General features: G+C 35.6%; 2 protein-coding genes and 4 long non-coding RNA genes across 7 annotated transcripts; 2 read left to right on the forward strand and 4 right to left on the reverse strand.

Moving 5' to 3' along the window:
- Positions 1-663: 663 nt before the first annotated feature.
- LOC125212254 (uncharacterized) lies at positions 664-3,066 on the reverse strand. Its single transcript, XM_048112362.2, has 4 exons — positions 2,671-3,066; positions 2,116-2,223; positions 1,953-2,023; positions 664-1,136 (listed from the first exon to the last, which is right to left on the reverse strand). The coding sequence occupies exons 1-4, from the start codon at positions 2,851-2,853 to the stop codon at positions 884-886; spliced, it is 615 nt and encodes a 204-aa protein (XP_047968319.2). The 5' UTR covers positions 2,854-3,066; the 3' UTR covers positions 664-883.
- A 6,123-nt stretch (positions 3,067-9,189) lies between these two features.
- On the reverse strand, positions 9,190-10,472 carry LOC148930944 (uncharacterized). The gene is made up of 2 exons (XR_016136376.1): positions 10,345-10,472; positions 9,190-9,484 (listed from the first exon to the last, which is right to left on the reverse strand). It is a non-coding gene; the product is annotated as an uncharacterized LOC148930944 (long non-coding RNA).
- Positions 10,473-10,884: 412 nt separating this feature from the next.
- On the forward strand, positions 10,885-12,146 carry LOC148930945 (uncharacterized). Its single transcript, XR_016136377.1, has 2 exons — positions 10,885-11,458; positions 11,917-12,146. It is a non-coding gene; the product is annotated as an uncharacterized LOC148930945 (long non-coding RNA).
- A 1,735-nt stretch (positions 12,147-13,881) lies between these two features.
- On the reverse strand, positions 13,882-16,095 carry LOC125210196 (carotenoid cleavage dioxygenase 8 homolog B, chloroplastic-like). Its single transcript, XM_089069456.1, has 6 exons — positions 15,796-16,095; positions 14,864-15,610; positions 14,587-14,780; positions 14,299-14,488; positions 14,114-14,216; positions 13,882-14,027 (listed from the first exon to the last, which is right to left on the reverse strand). Exons 1-6 carry the CDS (start codon positions 16,093-16,095, stop codon positions 13,882-13,884), a joined length of 1,680 nt encoding a protein of 559 aa, XP_088925582.1.
- Positions 16,096-18,100: 2,005 nt separating this feature from the next.
- On the reverse strand, positions 18,101-18,835 carry LOC148930946 (uncharacterized). The gene is made up of 2 exons (XR_016136344.1): positions 18,773-18,835; positions 18,101-18,649 (listed from the first exon to the last, which is right to left on the reverse strand). It is a non-coding gene; the product is annotated as an uncharacterized LOC148930946 (long non-coding RNA).
- A 462-nt stretch (positions 18,836-19,297) lies between these two features.
- LOC125210822 (uncharacterized) lies at positions 19,298-20,854 on the forward strand. Of its 2 annotated transcripts, none has more exons than XR_016136632.1 (2): positions 19,298-19,631; positions 19,718-20,854. It is a non-coding gene; the product is annotated as an uncharacterized LOC125210822 (long non-coding RNA). The 2 variants fall into 2 exon arrangements; XR_016136633.1 differs by having other exon boundaries at positions 19,298-19,626.
- The last annotated feature ends 5,523 nt before the right edge of the window (positions 20,855-26,377 follow it).

Consider the following 26,377-nt stretch of genomic DNA (forward strand, 5'->3'; position numbering starts at 1 on the left):
TACATAAAAAAAAGAGCTTAGAGTCTAAACTCGAAGACATGTGGATGTTGGATAAGTAACTATTAGACCTACGAAATATCCATGGGAATGACAATTTAAAGGGCATATTACTGTGGATGCCCTTTCCTCTCTCTCTGTGCAATCAATGAGCTCCAATCTCCATTCTCCAATTTAGGCAACAAAAAATTATATCAATCACACCCATTGCAAATTGAACCAGTTCTTGAAATCCCATAAAAACTTTGGTGAGATTCATGGTAGGACCATGTTTTCACCATTCAAGATCAATTTTTTTTCTAAGCCCAATGTGTGTCTGTGTATTTATTGTGCAATGCAGATATTTATAACCTGTGTTGTGTCACATGTAGAGCCATGTGTGTATTTATGGATGCTAAATTCAACTACAACATTAACATCTGGTTTTCTGACCTAGATCATGCTTCCTTTGGGGCATTTTCTTATATTTTCTTCTCTTCAGATGTTCCATGACATAGTCACGTTGCACGTCCCGATGGCAGAGACTATCCTCGGCCTTGGCAACGAGCATTTAAAGATCGATTGAGACAACTCTGGCCATCAAGATTTAGCATTCAATCTGTCTGTACTATCAAGAATCTGCATTTACATAGAACCATAGAAGAGAGCAACACAAGAAGTCGAATATAACGAATAATACATGATAAATTCAAGATTAAGATCCATAAGCAAGTTTGGAGTGTCATAAGATTACAATTTGAAATGAGGGCTGCTACAACAACTTTATTGTTTCATCACAAATTTAAAGAATGAGTCGAATTTGTCGTTTTTCTTAGTGTAAGGATGCCCGTCTAAGTTACCTCGAGCGATGATTGTTGTAAATTTTTTTTTTCTGAGTATGGTTTGTTTAACCTCTTCTCCACTTGTGGCTTAGCACGAAATCATCCTCATCGTCGCTGTCTTCCTTTATACGTTTCTTAGATTTTACTTCGCCATTCTTGGGAACCGGCTGTGGCTTCTTGGAGCTCTCGGGTCTACTAGATGTGGACGGTGGTGGAGACTTTATGGGAGTGCCCGAACGGAGCTGTTTTTGCTTCCTCTGTTTCTTCTCATAGGCTTTTCTCGACCTCTCGGGCGACAGCATGCCGTGTTCCATCAGCCTGCAAAATTTGAGATAATCATTCATCTAAGCCTTATGATACAATGTAAGGATATAACAAGATCAACAGCAGAACCATGAGCTTATTAATTAAAAAACCACGAGTTCTTTCTCGACCATGAACTCATTCCATATAAATCTGGAGTTTCGACTTCAGATATAGCAAGTATAGCGAGCGATTGGTAAAAAAATATATACCTGCATCACAAAATCGGAGATATATTCATGATATCTCCCAATTTTCCTTACCAAACACCAAGATTATTTTTTACTCGAATCCTCATTTATGCGTCTAGTTAGGAAAATGGTCAGAAGCTCAACATAAAATTTCAAGACTATCATCAATTAATGAAAGCTCCCTATAAAGTTTATACAAGAAGGAGAGTAAACACGAAAACACAATCTAAAACTATAAAAAGGCATAGAAAAACAGAGAAGAACACCAAATATGTGGAAAAGATCGGATAATAGAATAGGCAGAACACGAAGAGAGAAGAGATTGAGAATCTATTCGTCGTTTGTAGCTCATAACGAAACGATAAGTTAATGCAGGTATTCGGTATTAAATGAGATGTTGGTGAAGTAATCAAAGTGTATAATTAGCATCACAATATGTTATTCACATTGAATCGACTAACAAGTAACAACAGCAACATCAAAAACATTATTTAGTCACATCACAAAAGGCCCATACTCTATCTTAACATATACTATTAGCCAGATATCTTCATCTGCATCTAGTCCTCTTCAAGAATATAAAATCGAGCAAGCTATATCGACTCTAAACGTTCCATGAAATAGCAAAGAAAAAACTCACCAAAACTCAGCCATTTCACTCGAAGGAATCTGCTTGGATAATGATTCATAAAATATTCTCAATGGCTCCCGCTGTAGACCAGACGAAAAACAAGGCACAGTAAGGCAAGAACTCGTCCAAAAGAGAACGTAACAATACAAACGAAGGGCTATGCATACAGAACCTCTTCGGGAACATCAAATTTCTGGCCAGCCAAAGAATACACTTTCTTCTCTCTGGTTCTCTTCACAGTTTTCTTATCATCTTTCGTTTGAGCAGACGTTTTCTTCGTCTTCGCTTGATCAATATATATCAGAATTCAATTAGAGGTAAATCAAAATCACCACAGACAATTCGAATGCAAATTCCAACGAATTTCAAGTCGAATTTCAACAGATTCACCATCAAATTTAAGTCCTTCAAGTAACACATTCAGATCAAATCTAAAAAATTAGAGCAGCAACAGTTTGTAAAAGGCAATTGATTAATAGATCAGCTATAATCTTTGCAACAATTCACCTCATTTTTTACAGAGGATCAATTAGGTAATACAGATGGTAGTAAAATCAATAACTTCTAATTCAACAATTAATATAAGAAAACACACACACAAATTAAGGTAGAAAATCCAAAAATCAAGTGAGTAAAGTAGCGATCTTTGCAAATTTTAGCTAAATGGGGGAAATCATAACAGAACCAAAAACAAAAGGGGGAAAAATAGTGGATTCTTGTCCGTTACCATTTTGGAGGTAGAGCTAAAAATGGATCTATTTTTGGAATCTGGAGCTGAATTCCAGATTGATCCCCCAACAATTTTCTTCTTGGATGCAGAGGAATCAATTCTGGGTTTGGAAGAAGAAGGCCCATCTCCAACAGCGGGCTTCAGTTTCGCCAAATTACTCGATTTACTATTTGTGGCCATGCCTCTTTCTTCGGTTATTCTCTCTCTCTAAACCCCTCTGATTTAGCCTTACTGTTATTCCTCTTTCTCTTAAATAACCATCACTGAAAATTCGTTTCTTCTCTTCTGTGGAAGTTCAAAATTCACGAATCAGAGAAAAGGGAAAAAGAATTGAAAAGTAGTTGGTAGTTTTTAACCGCTTTTGTATTTCTTATTTTCTTTTTACTTGAACATACTCCATGAATTTACTGCGCCTGAAAAAACTTAAATTATGAAAACATCACCATTAAAGGATAATCAATGGAGAATCAAGGTTGACGATCATTCTTACAAAATAAGGCACAATGCAATCAAGAAAAACAAGAAAGATAAGAAAACATTTGAAAAGTGATTAACGAACAAGTACTATTGAAATAATAAAATGATACTCCCTCCTTCCCTTGTGATCCATCACTATTTGACTCAGGATTTTAAAAAATGTAATAGAAAGTGGGTTAGAGTTAAGAAGGTTGGTGTCATGTACTAAAAATATTAAAAGTGAAAAATGACAAATTTTTAGGGACAGACGAAAAAGGAATGTGACAAATTTTCAGGAATGGAGGGAATAATATACTGTATATTCTTTATTAGCTTAATAGTTGAATTATTATTCCCACATAGAAATAGGCTGAAATTGTTTTTATCATCCGTCTAAGATAGTCCATATCTATTTATTGAAATATTTTTGCCTTTTTCTATATTTTATCATCTATAAATCCTACCATCTATTTACACGCACTATTAAAACTCATGTTAGAGCATCCACAGTGGTAACGTTGTCCGTCCTTACCGCTGGCAAAGACGCCGCTGCTCACCAATGCACGTAGTCCGTCCTTGCCAGCGGCAGGGCGGTGCTCTTAAATAAGAGCACGTCCTTGCCGCTGAGCAGGCTTACGTGGCGGGCTGCGATTGGCCAACGTCATAGATTATGTTTTTTTCTTTTTTTTTTAAATTTTTTTTTTGAAATTAATTAAAAAAAATATTTTTCCACTTCCCAATAAATTATATCCGTTTTCTACGCACTTTTAATTTATTTTTCAATTTTTCCAATTATACAGGGTCTCCAAAGAACATTGGGGATAGAGGACTAGTCTTCCACGGGGTATTTTTTAGTCTTTAATTATGTAATTTTTAATTTGTAGGATTTTAATTATGTATTTTTTTATTTTCTAGGATTTTAATTATGTATTTTTTTATTTTCTAGGATTTTAATTATGTATTTTTATTTTTTAGGATTTAATTATGTAATTTTTATATTTTAATGTATTTTATATTGTAGAAATGTTTTTAGTAATTGAAGTATTTAAATTGAATAATAGAATGGTGGGACCCTTGAGCTTGTCCTTGCGGAAGAGCATAGATGTGGGTGTTGTGCTCTTGTCTAAGGACAATGAGTAAAAATGGATCTGGGCCTACCTCTGTGCTCTTATTTAAAAGCACGGATAAGGATGCTCTTATTTTCAAACGATTTATTTCTATAGTATAGAGGGACAATTTAGATATCTGATGTAGAAATTCCCTATTCTCATCACACCAAGTTAACCGTATGAGTTTATGTGTTCAACTAATAATATTTTAATAAGTGCAAGATAAAAGTCTAAACTTAGTCACTTACATTTGCTTTAAAAAAAAATTTGATCTTAACATGTTAAGTGTGTTAACTTTTGATCACAAACAAAGATCAAAAATAATACGTTTTGGTCTAGAATTAACATATTAGTTAAAATTAATGGTCATATGTGTTTTGACTAAATTTGTAACTTAATTATAAATCGAATTAACATGTACTACATTCGTTCCTAAAAAGTATGAACATTTAGTTTGGCAAGGGCTTGAATGTATTGGTAAAGTAAGAGAGGGAGATATAAAGGGTAGTGTAAGTAATATAAGTTGTAAATAAAATGATGTGAAGGGGTAATGTGTTGTTTAATTATTCTAAAATTAGAGATTTCATACTTTTCACAGACGGACTGATTCACTTGGATTTTACATGATTTTAGAGGGTGGTTTTACTTGGTTTTGATCGTATATTGTGTACTTTGAGACATGATTATAACTACTTCTCTATGATATTGGTATTTTGACCATTTTGTGAAAAATGTGTAAAAAATGTACAAAATATGTGGATATGTAGAAGCTTTGGTTTGAGACAGTTTTTCTGGAGATTTTGAACTCCGATTCGCACATAATTCATACCATTCTCTTCTTCTTCGAAAGAGCTTCGCGTGGATATCTTAAACGTCTCAATCGGAGTTTGGTAGAAGAAGTTATGACCGTTTTATCAAGACTACGTGGAGCAGTGACATAGCTGGCGAACCGCCGGGTTCGCATGCAAATGAACCTGGCGGCCCGCCAGCAAAACACGAGAAAAATGTCGTAGGCAGTTGGCCACTCGCCAGATTCGACGCACAACGAACCAGGCGATCCGCCAGGTTCGTCCGACAGTTTATTTCCCGCCCAAAGTCAACCCTAGGTATATATATATACCTAGGGAACGCCTCCTACCCCAAAAAATACCACTTTTTCACCTAGGAGAAGAGAATAACGAGCAGATGACGAGTATTCATCGCAAGATTGAAGACGAAGCCTCCAATCCGCCCAATCTAATTATAGGAGTTCATCTTTTAGTTTTATTCTTGTTTAAACAATGTTTTCGATTATTCCTTTGAATATTTCTCTGACCTTTGTGATGAACATGAGTAGCTAAATTTCCTATAGAATCCTACAGGATTGATAACAACTATCCTATGCTCAATTAACTTCCAAACTATGCCAACAAAAGGTCTCAAGGGTTATTAAACAAACGGACTAATAAAGAAATAGTTCATACTTTTAAAGGACAAAGAGAGTATAATTTAATATTTAATTTATAAATTATTTTTTGCATCTAAAAAAAATTGAATTCAATTAAGTTAAAAATGATAAAATATTTTACCTATAATTAAAATTAAATTTGTGAATATTTTTATAAATTTTAAATAAATTTAAATTTTATTATAGGTAAAAGAATATTTACAAATTTTAATATATTTTATTATATGTTACAAATATTTTCTGAATTTTAATATTTTTTATTATAGGCAAAAAAGATTTTATATACTTTATATTAAATTAATTAGATTAATCTTGTTATTTAGATTTATAATTAAATTATTAATTTGGTCAAAACATGTTTTGACCATCAAAATTTAATGAAAATGTTAATTTTAAACCAAAAGATAGTATTTGGGATCAAAATTCAAAAGGTAACGTACTTAATGCGAGGGATGAAATTTAAACTTTATTCTTAAGTATAATTATATAAATAGAAACTAAATGCATTTAAAATATGGTAATTTTTCTCATTTTTTTGTCATAATTTAAATTTTGTTAACATACTGAGAATTAATTAATGAATTAATTTTTAAATTTTTTTGATAGCATATAATTATTATTAAAGAAAACTTCAAAGTAAGAAAATAAAATATCAAAAGGGAAGAAAACTTCTATTTTATTTGTAACGAAGAAGAATTTTTACATGCATCAAAAATTTCAATAGCATATAGTACTAAGGATAGAAGAAAACTTATTTATAGATGTATATTAATTAATTAATATGCTAATAAAATTTAAACTATAGTTCTAATCAATTAAAATCCTCAAAACGATACTATACTTTCGATTTCATGAAAAAATGAACTACTCCCTCCGTATTCAAAAAGTAGAAACATTTGAAATGGCTAGAGTTTTAATCTTCAATTGGTAAAGTAGGTGAGAAGAATTTGTAAAGTAAAAGAGATGAAAAGAAAAATGAGTAAAGTACCAGAGAGAAAGAGAAAAAGTAGTGAAAGTAGACTTAGTGGATTGTGGGGTCCATATCTTAAAATAGAAAGATTCTAAAGTTTTCATTTTTAAGGAACGACCCAAAATGGAAATAGTTGCTATTTTTAAACGATTATATTTTTGATATCTAAACTTTGCAATTGTATTAAACACGATACTCAATATTAAAAATATACCTACACCTATCCAGACTTTGATTTAGAGCAATCGCAATGCAACTCGCGGATGGCTTGATCTCGTCTCACTGAGACGAGCCACCGGCGAGCCCACATTGCATATGCCTCATCGCGCGGGGAAGGGGAGATAATTGACTCAGCGAGCCACTCGCTAGCCCGCGAGTAAGCGCATATTATAGCCAATAGATTTTAACTTTAAAAAAAAAAAATCAGAAAAACCTAAAAAATTAGAAATTAATAAAAATTTTCTCACTTTCCCAAATATTACCACTTTTGTCCATTTTTTTTTATTTTTTTAACCTCCAACTCATCCTAAAATCATCTATAAATACCCTATTCATCACATCATTTTCCCAAAAAAAACTCCATATATTTCATCTCTCACTAATTTTTCACTCCGTGTCATTGTACGACTGGAATAATTGGTTGAACAATCTCAACAATGACTATGTGTCATTATCGGATGACCCAAAGCTCGTAGACACCCGTGTACCAAAGGTCGTATCCTCCAACTGAGAATGTCTACCGACCCTCCATATCACAACGATGCACTTGCAGCACAGGTCCTACGGGTCTATGCAATTGTTATCCAAGATTAGGGAGGAAGAAAATGCGAAGACCGGTGGCCAAACGAGGCCACTGCCCGTGATCGCTACTTCAACGATCCGATCGTTGGGAACCAATGACCTTGCATGTTTTTTGGGTAAGGGTGATAGAAAACTATAACAATGCACGCCCAAGAGGAAGCGTAGTCTGAAGATGCTTCGCAGTCATTTCGATTGAGTGGACATGGAGATCAAAAAATCATGCGGTGTCTACAGAAATGAAAAACTTCGGTGCCTAAGCGGAACGAATGTCGCCGACATTTTAAGGGCGGCTATGATCTTCCAACTATAGACTGAGAGGTCCTTTAAGTTTTTCAATACTTGAAATAGTGTTCGGTATTATCGATAGATGGGTGGATGGCAACAAGTCCAGTCTGGGCTCAAACTCGAAACGGACGAAGCACAGGACAAGCGGCAAATACTCGTCAAGTGGCGGCCGATCCATGCCTGGCGACGAGAAGGCCGCAAGCCAGTTTGCGGGAGCCGATGCAGGGGGCTCGAGCTATGGTATGGGTTTGTGACGTAGTCCGATTGGGACGAAGGCGATAAAGACGGCTAGCGCTAGAGGCGGGGACAAGGCAAACCAAGTCAGGCGCCGCCCACCCATAGGCTGGATAAAACTTTAATGTCCCTGGTTTTCAAGTGCTACAACGAAGTATCACGTTGTTCCAATTAAGAACATATTACCAAGGAATTCACTTTCTCAAGACTCAAATGAGACTCCCCTTGATGTGGACAGGTCGTTTGCGCCGCAACTGCTATCCCGCCGTCAAAGAAAATTTTAGGATTTTACGGAATTTTTAATTTGTTGGATTTAAGTTATGTACTCCCTCTGTCCCATTTAAAATGTAACGTTTTCCTTTTTTGTTTGCCCCATTAAAAATGAAACGTTTCCTAAAATGGAAATATTACTCTCTCTACTTTTTTCATTATTGGAACTGACAGCGGAAGCGTGCGGGATTTCGAATTCATAATTTAACAATTAATCGAACAAATAAATCACATAGTAATCAGATCTATTTAGCAGATTATTTAGACAAAATCTATTCGCGTAATTCTCACATGTATCATGCTCATAACTTGAATCAATCATGCTTTAAGTATAATTGAAACCTAAAACATGCTTTTCTACGGAGCAGAAATAATACCTAATTAATTCTCCAAATAATTGACGATGCTGATAAACTTCAACATTGTATCTATCTCCTTAAACTAAGAATTTTAATGCTAATTTTTCAAAACATGCATATGCATATAAGATTTCTAATAATTAATATTCGAATATTAGATGTTTTTAAGGTGTGATTGTTCAGTTTTAAGTTAAGAGCATCCACAATACAGTTTCAAATTCGTTCGGCCGCATGCTGCGGTTTTAGGGGCTCTATTGCATGTGTGAAAATGGTGGAGCACTTCACTTGTCTGTCAGAGCGGCGGGTTCCATGACGCTATTGTGGGGCTTTTTCAGCAGGGCTATTTTTTTTAATACTGAAATTATTCTATGTTTAAATATGTAGCACCCGCTTCTTTTATTATCTTTTTCATGTATGTTAACGTCGAACTGGAGATCTAACGTTCTCTTGTTTCGTGAAAATAAATGGAACTCGAGCCTTTGATGAAACTTAATAGTGATAGTTGCTAAGTAAAGGTTAAAGAAATAATCAAACGAACTAAACAAACTAATGTACGTTGCGGAATAAAAAGGAATGCTATTCAAGTGTTCCCGAAAGAAAATATCCACATAATGCCCAAAATTTGTTTCTTTGGAATTTCATGATGGTCTTACAAAATGGATGAGATGGGATATTAATATTACAATACTCTTGAATGAACCAAATGCTTAAGGAAATAAAGTCTAGGGTAGCTTGCACTTGGACTTCTTTTCCCGAGCCCACGCCGCACTACCACCGCGCCATATCCGTGCAGTCGCCGAGCCCAGGCAGCCGACGGAGACTCAGGGCAGCTGACCCACGTCTCAAGGCAGCCGCAAGGCAGCCATGCCTTTCCTCTCACCTACAAGATAAGCAAAAGTGAGTTAGTGACTAAGAAACAAAAGAAAAACAAAAGAAAAACTCTTAATAAAGGAAAGGAGACAACATTTTTTTAGTTATAGATGACCAAAGAATCACCATAAGAGGCAAGTCAGCCCTGCAACACCTATGGCACAACAGCCACTTGCCTCTATGCAAAATCAAACAATCCCCATTACTAATTAAGTACTAGGTACCCATATAATGCCAAATTGCAGCCAAGGAGGGGGGGGGCAATGGGATCATTAAAGTGGGATTTTCTGCAGCATAACAACAAGTGATACAACAGCCTCATTTAAGGCTCACAAGTACCCCAATCTGCCTATAAAACTCCCTCCACAACACATTCAACCTCCTTTCACCCACACTTCAAATTTTCAGCAAGATAGAGAGTAAAGAGTGGCACATAGCCGAGAGTAACAGCAAAGACAGCCAGTCCTTCGACTTTTCCAGAGGTAATACACCTCCATCTCTTCTTCAAATCAAGTCTCATGTCATCATATAGGAGCTCTATAACTTAGAAGTCTCAATCAACATGTTAAGTCTTAAGTAAGATCTGTAAACCCCCCCCCCCCAAACCTTCCTTTTCTTTCATTTTTGTTTTTACAAGCATGTGCACAAATCTTTGATAGTAAAATCTGCCCAAGTAACATCAACAAATACACAACAAGTTTAACATCTTTTCCCCCACCACTAAGCCAGTCGTAACAGTAAGGCAAATACTCCAAAATCAACTATAAAACACCTAAATCAAGAGCTCTAGCACCACTTTTTCCCAAACTAATTGACTACGGCCGAATTAAAAACCACAACCGAAACAAGTGGTAGGATAAGGAGCTTAGCTTAAATCGTAGAGTTATCCGTTAAAGGCGGGACGCCGAGGAGCTCGGCGGAGCAGCTTCAAGCCACGGCCGAGAGAGGGAGGAGGCGCTGCCTCCTCTCTGCTGCCGGAACCGCCAAGGCCCCCCCCCCCCCCCTCTTTTTCTGATAACGGATTGACATCTCCGACGGAGACTCACTCACGGCCAAGCAAGCCAGAGGTCGGCGATTAGTGGGCAGCGGCGGCGACCGCGAGGCAGGGGCGGTTGGCGGAGATACCGCCGATGAAGAAAGGAACAGAGAGAGATGGAGCAGAGGCGGCGGCTATGGCGGATGGCGATGGATGGAGCGGCGATTTTCGCCGAGGAAGAAGGGAAAGGAAGAAAAGGGGCGGAGAGGAATGGTGCGGCGCCGAGCGATGGAGCAGGCGGCAGCCCTGCTCGTCGGGCGGCCGCGGATGAGGACGAAGCGGCGGCGGACGGCGGCGGTTGGCGGAGATACCGCCGAGAGAAAGAAGAGAGAGAAGTTGATTAGGGTTGGGTTTTGATTTGGGGGAAAATGAGAGTTGAGAGAGAAGGGCCGATAGATTAGGGAAGGGAGTAGTGGGCTTCTTCTTTTTTTTTTTTTAAGTTGTTGGGCCTTTATTAATTAAAAGGATGGGCTAGTGATATAAGTTTTAAGTTGGGCCCTTGTAAAGAAAATTTAAAGAATAGGCTAAGAATTTAATTAATAGCCGCAATTTATCTCCACGAGGATAAGTCGTTTTTCTTCCGGAATTTAGTATGAGTGCCCAAATAATTAATTTTAAGCGACTACAATACGCTAACGATGAATAGACCTCGAGCTTATTTTAGTATGTTTAAATAAATGGCATGGGAGGTAGCACCCTCTAGTTAAGTGAATAATTTTACTAATTTAATTAAATCTACTGATTTAATTAATGCTCAAGAATTTTAGAACTCTTCTAGAAAATTTAGAGAAAGAATAAAATGATCATCGCACTTAGGATGCATTCATGTTTAAGCTTAACGGATATCTCAACATCTAATTAAGTATCATTTTATTTCCTAAAGGGACGTCTTCGAACGTCATCTAAGACCAAGTTAAGGAAATTTCGGAAGGAGCTTTAGCTTTTGAGGTGGGCATTTCTTTCAAAACGTGATTTCAGTATGAAAATGTGAATCTTTGCTCAAGTATATTGTCATGCCATGTTTTATTTTATGATTACCTATCTGCTTGGCTATGCCAATTTAGTTAAATCGAATTCGGGTCCCAGTAGGGCCGCAAACCCTACTCGGACTAGTGTACACATGAGGGGACCGTGAGCTAACAAAGGAGTTGGCCGGTCCAGTGACCGTCGTGGAATGTGGCCACATTCCCGGTTCACATCAGTTTCAGATATGGTATATCTATGTTATGTGATTGCGCAATCAAATCTTTACTAAAGGAAAAGTATTTTAGTGACTCGGGTCTTTTAAATAAAACCCCGTAATCACTCAACTGTGGCATTGACAATTAAAGATAGAACCATTTTTGGCAATGTGCCCACTGAGTATATCAAATACTCAGCCCTGCATGTTATTTTCAAATGTGCAGGTTGAACGTGGACGAGCAGGCGAAGGTGTTGGGACAAGACTTCTAAATAAGTAGTTAGGTAACCCAAAGTAGCATGTCTTCATACGTGCTATTTTGTCTTGGACTCTTCCGCTGCAAATCTAGAGTTATGTGCTAGGAAGCTATGAACTTAATCTTGATACTCTGAACACGTTTTGACTATGTACCCATATGCCTTTGATACTATTGATTTAAGTGATTTCATCCTTTTATTGTTGTCCCTTGATGACTGAGAATTGTTTAGTCGCGAAATAGCTACGCTCACTAGCACTAGGGAGTTGTGGTCGTGACAAAATATCTTCATTCTTCTATCGTATATGTATTTTAATCTATGTTATTTGTTTTATCAATCGGCAATTAAAATAACAACATATGAAAATGGTGAAATAAGTTGATTTTTGTGGTGAGCGCTGTTTCATTTGTTGGGCCTGAAATTTAAAATGTCAACATGCCAGCTGAAAAATAGGTTGATGCGGATTTTGGGAAGGTTTTGTGTCCATTACTGTGGATTCCCTAAGATCCAAAATTGTTCTAATCAACATGTGTATATGTCATTTTCATTTCCAATTCATTTAATTTTATGTTTTTAACTGTTTGACAGATGTTATTATATATAAATCTGATTTTTAAAGGCTACATAATAATATATATAATTTCTAATTGCTATGTAAAAACTATTTGGCACGTCCATCGCATGGGTGGTGACACTGGTATAATCAAACAAATGGCTTGTGATGTAGATCGGCAATATAATAAAACTCAATAAATTGGATATATTTCTAGAATTAACGTTATTGTGATGTAGTTTTGCAATTTTTCGTTTACTAAATGGAAAGACTAGTTTAAATTCAAACATTTCAAGAAACAAAAAGGTCTAAATGATGTGGCAAAATCAAAACATTCCCATTTTAAAAATATGGTTTTTATCCCAAAAATCATACAATTTGCTAATTTTCTGGTCTTTCCCCTCAACTTTAAAAGCGGTATATAATATCACCTTAGATAATAAAACAATAATTATAAAATCATTTTTGTTTTACTAATAGAATAAAGCTAAATATTTTTGTTTTTCTATAATTCCTAGTTCATCCATAAAGCATCGATACATACTCCGTCCATCATCCATTTTTTACATCAAATAATATCATCTATCACTCGTTCTTCTCTCATTCTTCTATCTAAACATATTATCTTGCATCAATTGAAGAGATGAATCCGAATGAAATAAATCGATGTATAGTGCAGCGGAGCAAGAAGAACAAGAGTATTATCAACAATACTGAGCCAACTTTGCCACTGCCGCGAACCCCGATGCTACATCCATCGTGATTGGAAGGGAGACGATGCAAGAGTCGTTCCTGATTACTTTTGCAATGAACCACGATTCTAGAGGATTATTTTCGACGGCAATGGACCACGATTCCAGTTTGATCTTTATCCATATAATTAACATTTCATAAATAAATCTTAATTCTTAACTATTCACAGCTCACCAACTCGGGCGAAGGATTGGATATTTCTTTATGTATAATTCGAGAGAAAAAAAATCATTAAACATAATTTGGTAGTAGCTCTTACCATTAATATTTATTTTAGATGGCATGCTTCGAATCCAAATGAAACAAATCTAATATAAATAGTACTAGTATATAAAAAAATCATCCTTCGCTCTCTCCAGCTCCCATTCATATTCGTTCTTCATTCCTCTATTTGTATAAAACTATATATTAAATTTTTTAATAATATATTACTAATGCACCATAAGGTATCTAATCAAATACTTGAATTACTCCATATAATCGGAGAAATAATACAGAATCAACGCAACTGACAAAATACAAGATGTTTTTAATAATTCAGAAATGCATGACAAACAATATATAAGAAGATTATAATTAATCCCTTACAACATTGTGAAAACCAAACACAAGTACATTAGATTAATGATCAATTCTTGGGAACCCAGCAACCATGCAGCCCATAAGGAAGACCATAGGGAAATTTAGCTCTAGCAATCTCTTCGAAAGTAGTTCCATCCAACACCAAGGCAAATCCATCACCATTCTTCTGACTAACCATGGAGATCACAACACCTGTAACCGTCCGTACATATGACATTAGGTATACAACTCATAAAAAAAAATAGTGAAATGAATTTTTGAGAGCAAATTAAACTAACCATCATCTTCCTGAGTGGCACCCGGCCTAGCCACAAAGAAGGGCTCGGAGGGGATAGAGCCTTCCTCACACCAGCTCTTAGCCTTCTTGTCCACTAAATCAAGCTACACAACAAAATTAGGGAGTAGTATTAAACACAAGCTAAGAGTTATGGGAAATTAATTAATTAGGGTAATGAATGAATACCTTAGTAATGGTATTTGGGAAGTTGCAAGGCCTTTGTGCACCGGTAGCATAAGCATAGCGATATTTCTTCCCCAAAAAGTTAGGGTTAATGCTGCACATATCCATGCCTCTCCCATGCTCATTTGGATCCAATGCTGCCTCTAACGTCCCATTTGGGCTACCATCAATTGGAATCCTAAATCTCCCAACCCTTCATAATCATAAACAACACATGTAGTAGTTAATTAGTAGTCCATAAAACAGCAAATTAAGTAAATAGAGATAAAAAGATACTCCTATCAAACAGACTTTGCATCAGGCAACACATCTTGGCCGTGTAATGAGCGAAGATTGTGGAGTGAAAGGTTTGGAAGAATGGCAGGATCAGCTTCATGTTCACAACAATCAGCAATAACGGCCGTCACTCTTCCATCTTCATCGGTCTCTTCGTAAGCATTGATGAAATGAAATGTCACAAACGGAGGAACCTCCACACTCGCCACCTTAATTATAAATAAAACAAGAAAACAATATTAATTTCATAGTAATACTTTTTCACAAACAAAAAAAGAAGAGAATTACTTACAGTCTTGCCAGTAGCTTTGCACATAACGTGCATGTAGGCTTTGGAGTCAGGCAGCCATTGAAACTTATACAATTCTGTGGGCTCAGCCTTTAGCAAATTCTGTGGACAATACCTAAGTGGCATCTCCGGGACAACCACATAGTTTTCGGTGACCGGGAAGGAATGGACCCAGCCGGGAGAAGGCCTGCCACGACAATTGACCCGCCCCATGAGTTTCCTCTCATTGGTCCCAGGGTTCATCCTCACGACTTGGTGGCCGGGGTTGATAAGGTCAGGCAACAAAGCAATATATTCGGTATCAGTGACAATTGGGTGGGCCGCTTGGATGAGGCCGCCCAAATTGTCAGTATACTCGAACTTCCCCAGCGTCTCTAACGTGTCTGGGTCGATAAGAATAGAACCTTTTTGGGTCTCGGTCAAGCATAGGACTCGTCCATCTCCTAGCTTAACCACACCGGTCATGGTATTGTCGGTAAGGGAAGCCCCCGAATAAAGCTTAGCTAGGTCGCCCATGTAGTCCAAGAAATTCTCGCTTTTGGGACCATTATCCGAGAATTCACGGAAGCAAACTTTCTGATTCTTTTGGGCGGCTTTGTACGCTTCAGACTCGATTTGCCGATGCCCCATTACGAGCCTACCGCTGTCAAAGTTGAGGCGGACGAGGGTGGCGTACCCGTCGAACAGGTGCTGAAGGTTGTAGTCTCCGACGTGCCATACTCCCGGACCATTTCTTAGATATGTCCCATTCTGAAAATAAATTAATTTTGGTATTAGACTTGCATGTAGTAACTAACTACATATGAAAATCATTATATATATATGATCGATCACCTAATTAATTAAACATTAGATTTTGCTACTACAGTACTTACTATTTTATTTTAGTAGTAAAGCACATACTAGCTAGCTATATAGGAGTACATTATACATACCAGCCATTGAGGAATTTCTCCTTCAACTTGAAGCTCTCCTTGCCATTTCTCTTGCCTTACACTAGTAAAAGCAACATGTGTCTTCTCATTACTTTCAGCTTCCTTTGCTACACCTTCATTTGTAGCCACTTTTGAGATTGTTAGCAATTGCCTATTCTCATTCAAAACACTATTCGGGAATGTTTTCCCGAACAACGATGAACAAGACTCATGTTTGCCTCGATGACTATGACTGCTGCCCAATGTTCTTTTCGACTGATTGAAGGGTGCAACAATGGGAGAAATTCTCAGGGAAGCCATTGCTTGATTGATGCTAAAATTATAAAAGACTTGCTATATGTTTGATTGTGATTCTGGTGAATAGAAACAAACGTATTTATAGGTGCTAATTACGGTTGGCAATTAATAAATTTTACTACTATGTAGTATAGATAGATATAGAATATAGTCTACGTGTGGAATGTAATTTTATATGGGAACTAGCTATTGGAATCTTGAATGTAACTAATAAATCCCCATGTCCTCTTCAAATTAAACTAAATTCAAAATTGAAAACGTTCCAACTTCTATAATCTATAATATAATAATACTACTATTAATACATATTCTTGGAAATACGTGCATTTAAACATACTAGTTTCAAAATCCTGGCTTCTACTTCTACAGATAGTGATTTCATAATTGTATGAATGCTGTGATTCCATTTTACTATAAAATCATGCACTCTTTGTGGGCGAAATACTTGATATATGTACTATTCAACTTTCAAGTTAATGACTATACCTTTCTTTCCACAAAATCTCGGAGCAGAACCTGTACGTGAAATATATTGGGAAGCATTGTTGTTTCAAACATACATTCGACCATTTTTATGGGTGCTTCCACGTTGTCGGAGGAGGTCAAGTGGAAGGGCAAGGCCATAGCTACATACTTTTATAAATTTATGTAGGTCACACTACTTTAATTATTTATTCAAATAGTGTTGTTCTAAAATATTATCCACAAAAATTGGTCTCATGAGTTGACGGACGCGATTTTTACTTAGAAAATTGGGAAAATAATAAGGAAAAAAAGTGGTTAAATATGACGAATAACTAGAAAATGTGGATAAAATAATGTTAATAATATATTTTACTATGTAGTATAGATATAGGATATGGTGTACGTGTGGAATGTAATTTTATACGGGAACTAGCTATTGGAATCTTGAATGGTGTGATTTTCATTTTACTATAAAATCATGCACTCTTTGTGGGAGTACTAATTATTTATCGTGTAAGACAAAATTCCCTTCTTTCTATATGTGTAACTAGCCAAGTAAAACGTGTATAAATAATAATTAATACTAGTAGAATTTAGTAGTTCATGTGAATTATTTGCAACAAATTTATTCTAATTTAAATATGATTATCTAAAAGTAAAACTTTTGTATTCGTTTTCATAATTTCTAAAACCTCATGTGTTTGTTCAGAATAAATTTAAATTTGAAAACGTGGGTTCATTATCAAAAATAGCGAAAATGAAAAGTGATAAATTTTCAAGAACAAAGGAAGTAAAATGTAAATGAGATTTTTATTTGTAGACAAATAAAAATAACAAAATAGAACGTTTATTGGTTGAGTAGTAAAACCTTAGGACTTAGTTTAAAACAAATTTAAATTTGAAAACGTTCAAAGTTCTTTAGTGATAAATTATGGGGATGGATCCTCTGCTGTGTTAAAAAACACAGCAGAGGGTGCTGTGCTTAAACCGCACAACAATGACTATGAAACGCAGCAAGTCTAATAAACTCAATTCATTATTTAATTTAATGTGGGCCGGCCCATATACTGGTATACAGCCTTATGTAAAGTAGATATACAACATGTACATGTACTCCATGCCTACTATATACATTCGCCTTTTTTTGTTAATATTTATTTCTTTTATTTTGCATATTAAAATACTTATAAATCGTAACTATGATGTAATAAATATTTGTTTTTATATATGAAGTACAAAAAATATTATGAAATTAAATATTTTATTTGTACATAGTATATTACTTCCTTCGTCCCGCCAAAATATACATTCTTTCTTTTTTAGTCCTATCCACAAGAATATGTATTTTTTAATTTTGGAAACTTTTTTTTTTCTTTAATAAAGTGAGACTCATTCTTCACTGATAATTCTATATTTATTTTTTTTCTCTACCACTTTCTTACTTTTTCAATTGTTTTAAAATTTGTGCCGAACTAAATCGTATATTCTTTGGGGACGGGGGTATTATATTTGTAAATTGTAACTATGATGTATGGAGACACGATTCATCCAAAAATTTATCAAACTGAAACACATTCGCCATCTCTGCTCAACACTGCCCCTCGTCGTCACCGCTTAACCTGCATATTTAGAAATATATGCAGGGCTGAGTACAAAAGTACTCAGCGAACACATTGCCAAAAAGTACACATATACATTTGAAAATATTGTCAAGCCATCATCACAGTAACACCCAGGGGTTTTATTGAAAAGACCTGAGCTTACTAAAAATATTCACATTGGGCCGCAACCCTTTTTCCTGTACTTAGCCATATCTGATCATCTTGTGCCGCTGAGATGGTATTCTCATACGGTCACCTTCCCTGCCCAACAGGTCAGAGGTATCCTTGTGCCGCTGAGATGGTGTTCTCATACGGTCACCTTCTCTGCCCAAAGGTATCCTTGTGCCGGGAAGGTGGCCACCTTCCACGGTCACCTTCTCTGCCGTCCGTTCACGGTCAGAGGTGTCCCGTGTACACTAGTCCGAGCGGGGACACCACCCTCACTGGGACCCGAATTCGACTTATATATCATCATTCATAGTTCACTTGACCTTAGCCAACAGATAGGCATCATACACAAAAACATTTATGGCAAGACAACATCATTAAAATCACGAACATGTGTTCGAGTTTTCACAAAATATAACTTATATTTTTAGTATAAGAAAGCTCACCTCGTTCGTTTAATTTCCTTAACTTGAAATTCTCGCTCCGACTTTAACTTGCAAGATAACCTTTTTGAAAACATTACAATATAATATAATATAAAAATCAGACTTCATGAAATTCATAAACTTTAAGTGGAATGCATGCCTCAATTAATTCTCTTTTCTTATTTCACTTATCCTTAGGAATTTCTAAAACTAATTTCTTATTAGATGATTCTTCCTTCACTGTTCCCGACTTCAATTTAATTGATATTCCATACATTGCTATGAATTTTACGCAAAACTATAATAACTCGGATAGCAACTAATTAGCTCAGCTTACTTAACAATTTTATTTTAGGCCCAAAATAATTAAATTCGAATTTTGGGCCATTCCCTAATTATTTCCTATAGCACCAAAGTAATTAAAAAAATGGGGCCCAATTCAGTTTTTCTTTTGTTAGGTGTAGACACTTAAATTCTTTAGCCCAATTAATGAGCCCACTACTAGTACCTAGAAACTTCTCCTCTCCCCCACATTCCATCGTGATTAACAAGAGAGAAAAGAGCTCTCCCTTTTTCTGACTTGTTACTGCCGCCGCCGCCTCCGGCGGCTTCCCGTTCTCCCTTCTTTCTTCCTCTCTCCTTTCTTTTCTTTCTCCCTCTCGGCCCTACACCGCCGTCGCTGCAGTGAGCGCGGTGGCGCACCGCCGCCATGCACCACCGTTCTCCCTTCTCTCTCGCTCGGTCCGCCACTGCCACGGAATCCGCCGTCACCGCTGTCAGCCCGAGCCGCCGCTGCCCTCTCTCCCTATCTTTCTCTCTCGCGGCGCTGCCTCCTCGCCCAACACCACTACCGCCGCCTCGCCGTTCTCCGTGAGGTAAGGTAGGCCCAATTTTATCATTTCCCCATTTTGTTTTATTTCTAAAGATTAAATCTTGAATTCAAAGTTTGGTGTTTTTAACTTGTAGATTTGTAAAGGTCTTGAAATCATTGAATCGGTGACATATCGGAATTGTGGGGCTGTCCTCGTCGATGGGGTGCCTAAGTCCATTCCCCGGAATCCGGCAGATTCATCTCCTCAAGATAAGTTTTCCAATTGGCTTAGTCATTGAAGTGTCTACTTACTTCTGCTACTTCATGAATTTAGTGATTTTGGAGCATTTGTCTTACTGTTGTGGATGGCTTAGTGGTGGAAGATGATGTTAAACTTGTTGTGTATTTGTTGATGTTACTTGGGCAGATTCTACTATCAATTTATATATGCATATGCTTGTAAATATATGAAAGAAAAGACAGGTTTGAGGGTTTACCTTAGGATGTGGGAACAAAGTGTTGTTGGATTGGGGACTTGATCCTACAATTATCTGCAATACTCCCTCCTCGTACTCATGTAATATATGTGGGTGTAAAGAGAATGTTTGATAGTGATGGGTGGCTATTTCAGGAAACTTTGGGGTTTTATATACTTACTTCCTTGCAAGTTGAGGCAAGTGGAAGGAGGTTTATCTTGGGGAGGCTTAACTTCATTGTCATATTTGTCAGAGATATTTTCTCTTTGAGGAGGTGATCTATGGCCAAAAAGTGTTTTGAGTAATGAGGGATTATACTAGGCGTTGATCTCTCTTCATTAGCATTTAAATGCCCACTTGCAATATAAAAATACTTCTTTTATATGATATGTGAATCTTAAAAAAAAACATTTCGTCAGTAAATCTTGTTAGGTAAGTCTCCTCAAAGATTAGCTCATACTTTTCAATTTCATATATTTTGCTCTTCTTGGCATTAAGTGCATGATTTTATATCGTTATTGCAAATTTTCCTTTTTATGTAGGAGCACTCATTTGGGAAGGTGGTGATGCTCAAAGACGTGTCGGACTTAGTTGGGACGCGAGCATTTGTAGTCAAGTGGAATGTTCGAGACTTGCACCCCTCTCTCACTTCCGATTGGATACGAGCACGACCGTTTTAAGGACTGTCCGGACTTGCACATTTCTCTAATTGTAATAGATTAGGAATTCGATAAATTTGTATAATAGTACATTAGCGGACTTCGGAGATGTGCCGGACATTATACACTTTTATTTGGTGTTACTCTTTTAGTCTTACTTGAAATGTTCGTTTGAGAACGAAATAGTTATTATCTAAAATTCCAAGATTGATTATTATAAACGAAAAGGGCAGGTTTCGAATACGACAACGTTCACTTATTTTATTTGTCTATTTATTTATATATTTATTTATTTATCTTTGGGCTAATAATAATAATAATTAGGTACGAAAGTTCGGGTTGTTACATAAATATTTGTATAACTCAATTTATATATATTTTATTCTTTCATATTGATTCACAAATTTTTAATTTTATTTGGAGAGGTTCATATTTGATCATATTTGGAGAGGTTCATATTTGATCATTTCTCCATCCACGATTAATTGACACTAATTTATTTTGTCGTCCAACCACAATTAATTGATATCACTACTTTTTACTATTTTTGGGAATGGACTTCACATTCCACTAACTTATCACATTCACATTTTATCGTAAAATTAATAATATAAAAGTAAAACTCACATTTTACTAATCTTTCCAATCTAATTTTCGTTATATTTTTAAAAATTCGTGTCAAATCAAACAAGCTCAATTAATCATAGACGCAGTAAGATATTTCATACTCCTATTAAAAAATATGAAATACGCAAATATTTATATGATAGTTACAATTTATAAGTATTTCAATATACATATAATATTTGATTTTATAATATTTTAATATTAAAATAAACGAAAATATGCAACATAAAATAATATTTTACGTTACTATAATATAGCATGGAATGCGTGTACATGTGTATCTACTTTACATAAGGCTATATATCAGTATATGGGCTGGCCCACAGTAAATTAAATAATGAATTGAGTTTATTAGACTTGCTGCGTTTCATAGTCATTATTGTGCGTTTTAAGCACAGCACCTCTGCTGTGTTTTTTAACACAGCAGAGGATCCATCCCCTAAATTATCGCACTAATATACTTGGAAATCTCAATGTTAAGCATTTAAGTTTAAAATTATAGTTTCCTAAGCCCTATGACACTATAGTTTCTTCACGTGACACTATAGGTAGCCTCTTTCTAGAAAAAAAGAAAACACTATTACTACTATAAGTCAAAAGGTTAAAGAAAAAGATAAACAACAAGAAAAATACATTGGAAATCGAAAATAGTTTTTAACCCATTATAAATTTGTAACCGTTAAAAAGACGGAAAGAGTTATTCTTAAAATGTAAAACAAATCAGATGTTTTAATTATATGTTTTAAAAATACAGAACAAAATCATAGGTTTATCTCATTGTTTGTTTATTATTAGGTCATTTTATAAAGGGTGATCTAAAATGATCTAAAAATAACATCAAATCCAAATTTTCTAAAATGGCCTAAAACTGATTAATAATGACCTTCCGTGTTTTTCTTAATTCTTGACCATCAGATAATATAATCCTAAGACCAAGATTTAGACTGCATTTTTTGAATTAGATGTATTCTTGTTTGGATCATATCGAGTAGGGTATATAAATATTAGCTCTATATTTGTCGGGAACAAAAGGAAATATAATAATGCATTCACAGGGGTGTGTTAAAATGACAACATATCTTAAAATAACATCATACCACTATTCATAGCCAATCATTTGTACGCGTGGACGAATAATAAGCTGACATGTGGCAACAAAAAAAAAAGCTCATGTGCAAAAATCTCGGCCAACATGCATACAACACTGTATACAACAATTTTTTCTCGGCCAGCAATATCGAACGCGCTATACAACAATCTATAGATTATTGTGTAGCGTTTATAACATTGCTGGATATGTGGTGTCACGATGTCATTTTAAGAGGTGTTGTCATTTTAACACAAACATGCATCCATATATAATAAGTACTCCATATATTTATATGTAGTTTACCGAGATTAGTTTCTCAACTCAATATGAGATAAAATAAAATAATACAGGATATAACATCTGTATATCACTCATAGACAGTTTAATTTAATAATCATATGCATTTTGTGTGCTTTTCTCATAATTTTTGATTAGTTATTAATGAATGTAGTAGTAGTATAAATTAACTCTACGTCTAATGAACTTCACGATTCTTGATAAAGAAGAATCATAAATTATAAAGATACTATATATTAGAATAGTATTCTGTATAGGAAATTGTTTGAGGAGTTACTATATATATTAAATGCTGTATAGCAAATTGTATAACTCTTCTTCTCCAAATCTCCAAATAACTATGATCAGCTTTCACGTGACATTAGAAATAGAAGGACAAAATGAATTGGTACAGAACCTAAGCGTAAAATTTATTGTTATATGTTAATTATTTGCATCAAATTTAATTTAATCTAAATATCTAAAATTACAAATTTTGTATTCATTCTCATAATTACTTAAACCTCTAGTGTTGTTTAGAACAAATTTAAAAAAATAATTTTCATGGAAACCTCTACGTAAGCATTTAAGTTTAAGAACATAATTTCCTAAGCATAGCTTCTTAGATAGAGGCATAAATATATAAAAAATTATTAACTCTCCAGTCTCGTGAATTTGACAATTCTTGAAAAAGAAGAATTATATATAAAAAAAGATAGTATTAGAATTAAAGAATTATCTGCCCTTCCCCGCGATACTCTGCGTGATGAGACATCTGCAATGTGGGCTTGCCTGTGGCTAGTCTCAGTGAGATGAGATCGAGCCATCCGTGAGCTGCATTGTGGTTGCTCTAAATCAAAGTTTAGATAGGGGTAGGAATTTTTTAATATTTGAGTATCGTGTTTAATATAATTGCAAAGTTTAGATATTAAAAATACAGTTCACTTTTTCGTTAAACCGAGAATAAAGTACTCCCTCCGTCCCACAATAGATAGTATAGTTGGAGAATGGCACGGGCAGTGGCAAAGCCAGAAGTTTAACATTGGGGGGTCCACATTATCATTGGTAGTTGTGAGCAACAACGAAAGTTAAAATTGAGAATAAAAATACATAATTTTCCCTATTAAAATTAAAATGTACAAAACTATATTAAAAACAAAAGTAAACAAATGAATACAAAATAAAGTCATAAATAATATGAAAAGAATAGAGATTTTTTTGATGGTAAAATAGAAAAAACAAAGCCAATATTGTAAATGGGGCTAAGCAAATTCAAAACCCTTACCTCATTATACACAGACTGCACCTCCATCCAACTGCGCTACTACATACTTACACACATTTATTAAATATATATATAGATAATATAGTAAGTACTAAAAATGATGGGGGGGACCATGGGCCCCCCGGCCCTAATGTAGCTTCGCCTCTGGGTATGAGATTTTAGGAAATGTTATTTTGTGTGTTAGGTAGAGAGAGAAAATAGTAGAACTACATAAATGATACATGATCTTTCACTTTCGCACGTAAATGATACCTGATCTTTATTTTATATCGTTTTTGATACCTATAAATCACATTTTTGGAACCTGATGCAATTTTCTTCCAAAAATGCCCTTTAAACAAATATATTTTCTCATTTATGCCATAGAGGGTATTTTGGGCATACATAAAATTAGTACCAAAAGTGATATTAAAATATCTTCTCTCATTCTCCTCACTCTTTATACTATTATTATTATTAATCAATATTAATATTATTATTTTGATGTTATAAATTAATAATCAGTTCATTATAATATCATTCAAATATACTTAAATATAATTATAACTATAATTATATTTAATTATTATAATAATAATATTGTTATAATACTAAAAACTGATAGTAATTAATAAATAATTGTAGTATAATTATATAAATTATGAATAACATAATATTATGTAATAATAATAATAATTACTATTATTATTATTATTATTATTATTATTATTATTATTAATTTATATTAAATTAGTAACTAATCAATATAGCCTTAATAAAAATTTAACATTGTGAATTGTATTCATAATGATATAAAAAGTTGAATTATTTAGTTTAAGTAATTAATTTAATTAGGTATTTTTTTTATTTATATTATGAATGCAATTAGATGAATGTATAAAACACTAAAAAGAAAGAAGAGAAAAGAAAAAAGAAATGAAGATAAAATACTAAAAAGAAAGAAGAAGAAACTAAAGAAGAAAATAAGAAAGGAAGAAAAAATAATCATATATTTGGTATACTATTTAATTGAAATTTTCAAAAATATCCTCTATGGGAAAAAAATCACATGTTTGGTACCTAGGGTTATTTTTGTCATGGGTACCAAAAACGATATAAAATAAAGATCAGGTACCATTTACGTGCGAAAGTGAAATATCAGGTACCATTTATGTAGTTCACTCTTTATATTAATGTGGGGCTTTTTCAAAAAAAGGAAACGTCCGAGTGGCGCGCTAAGTCAATTATCTCCCCTTACCCCGTGATACTCTACGTGATGAGACATCTGCAATGTGGGCTTGCCGGTGGCTCATCTCAGTGAGACGAGATCGAGCCATCCGTGAGCTACATCGTGGTTGCTCTAAATCAAAGTCTAGATAGGTGTAGGAATTTTTTAATAATTGAGCATCGTGTTTAATATAATTACAAAGTTTAGATATCAAATATACATTTCACTTTTTCGTGAAACAGAGAATAAAGTACTTCCTCCGTCCCATAATTGATGGTATAGTTGGAGAATGGCACGAGATTTTAGAAGATGTTATTTTGTGTGTTAGGTGGAGAGAGAAAATATTATATTGATATTAATGTGAGATGGAGATTTTTCTAAAAAGGGAAACATGACATCTTTTGTGGGACAAACTTAAAAGTAAAGTGTGACATCTATTAGAGCATCTCCAATGGTTGGCTAGCGACCGGCTAGCCGATTCGTCGCGCTGGCCGATCGGCTAGCCGAACCATTGGAGTCGGCGAGAGCGAAATCGGCGAGCGCTTCGGCATGGGCTGGCCGATCGGCTAGCCGCCATTGTGGCGGCCCGATCGGCCAGCGCCGATTTTAGTTTTTTTTTTTTTTTTAAAAAAAACCTATATAAACGCGATTTTCGTTTCATTTTCATTTGCACCACTTGTTTTAACGAGTTTTCTAGCGATGGATCACAACAACGAGTCCAGTCCAGCGACGAGTGGATCTCAGACTCCCACGGTACCTGTGGGATCTGGATGGGGGCAGATGGGCCCGGGGTTTAACATCCCTTGGAATCAGATGATGGGGATGATGGCCGGTGCGCCGGGGGGGGGGGGGGGCGTAGGGGGGTATGCCGGGGGGTATGCCGTGGGGGATGCCGGGCGGCGGGCAGTCAGCGCCCGGGTGGGGGAGTATGCCCCAGATGCAGCAACAGATGATGCTGCAGCAGATGATGGGGATGATGTGGCAGGGCGGGATGCAGGGGGGATGCAGCACGGTATGCATCCCGGGATGCAGGGGGGTGCAGGGGTCACCGGGAGGGGACACGGTATATCGGCCCTCGCTTGATTTTTTGACGGCTTCGTCTCACACGTCGACCCCAGTGGAGACGCAGTTCACTGGCGATGACCTTCTGTCATTGCATGATATGGGGATCGATCTCGGGGATCCGGATACTCCC

The sequence above is a fragment of the Salvia hispanica genome, chromosome 3, assembly GCF_029641045.1.
Source record: "Salvia hispanica isolate PSC_SH4W2 chromosome 3, Shi_PSC_v1, whole genome shotgun sequence".
Classification (NCBI taxonomy): Eukaryota; Viridiplantae; Streptophyta; class Magnoliopsida; order Lamiales; family Lamiaceae; genus Salvia; species Salvia hispanica.

Coding starts and splice junctions, on each gene's coding strand:
- LOC125212254 (XM_048112362.2), bottom strand. CDS start 2,853: ATGGCCACAAATAGTAAATCGAGTAATTTGGCGAAACTGAAGCCCGCT. Junction 2,224..2,670: donor TTAGCTCTACCTCCAAAATG/GTAACGGACAAG, acceptor GATCAAGCGAAG/ACGAAGAAAACGTCTGCTCA. Junction 2,024..2,115: donor AATTTGATGTTCCCGAAGAG/GTTCTGTATGCA, acceptor TCTGGTCTACAG/CGGGAGCCATTGAGAATATT.
- LOC125210196 (XM_089069456.1), bottom strand. CDS start 16,095: ATGGCTTCCCTGAGAATTTCTCCCATTGTTGCACCCTTCAATCAGTCG. Junction 14,781..14,863: donor GCAAAGCTACTGGCAAGACT/GTAAGTAATTCT, acceptor TTTATAATTAAG/GTGGCGAGTGTGGAGGTTCC. Junction 14,489..14,586: donor GATGTGTTGCCTGATGCAAA/GTCTGTTTGATA, acceptor ATGATTATGAAG/GGTTGGGAGATTTAGGATTC.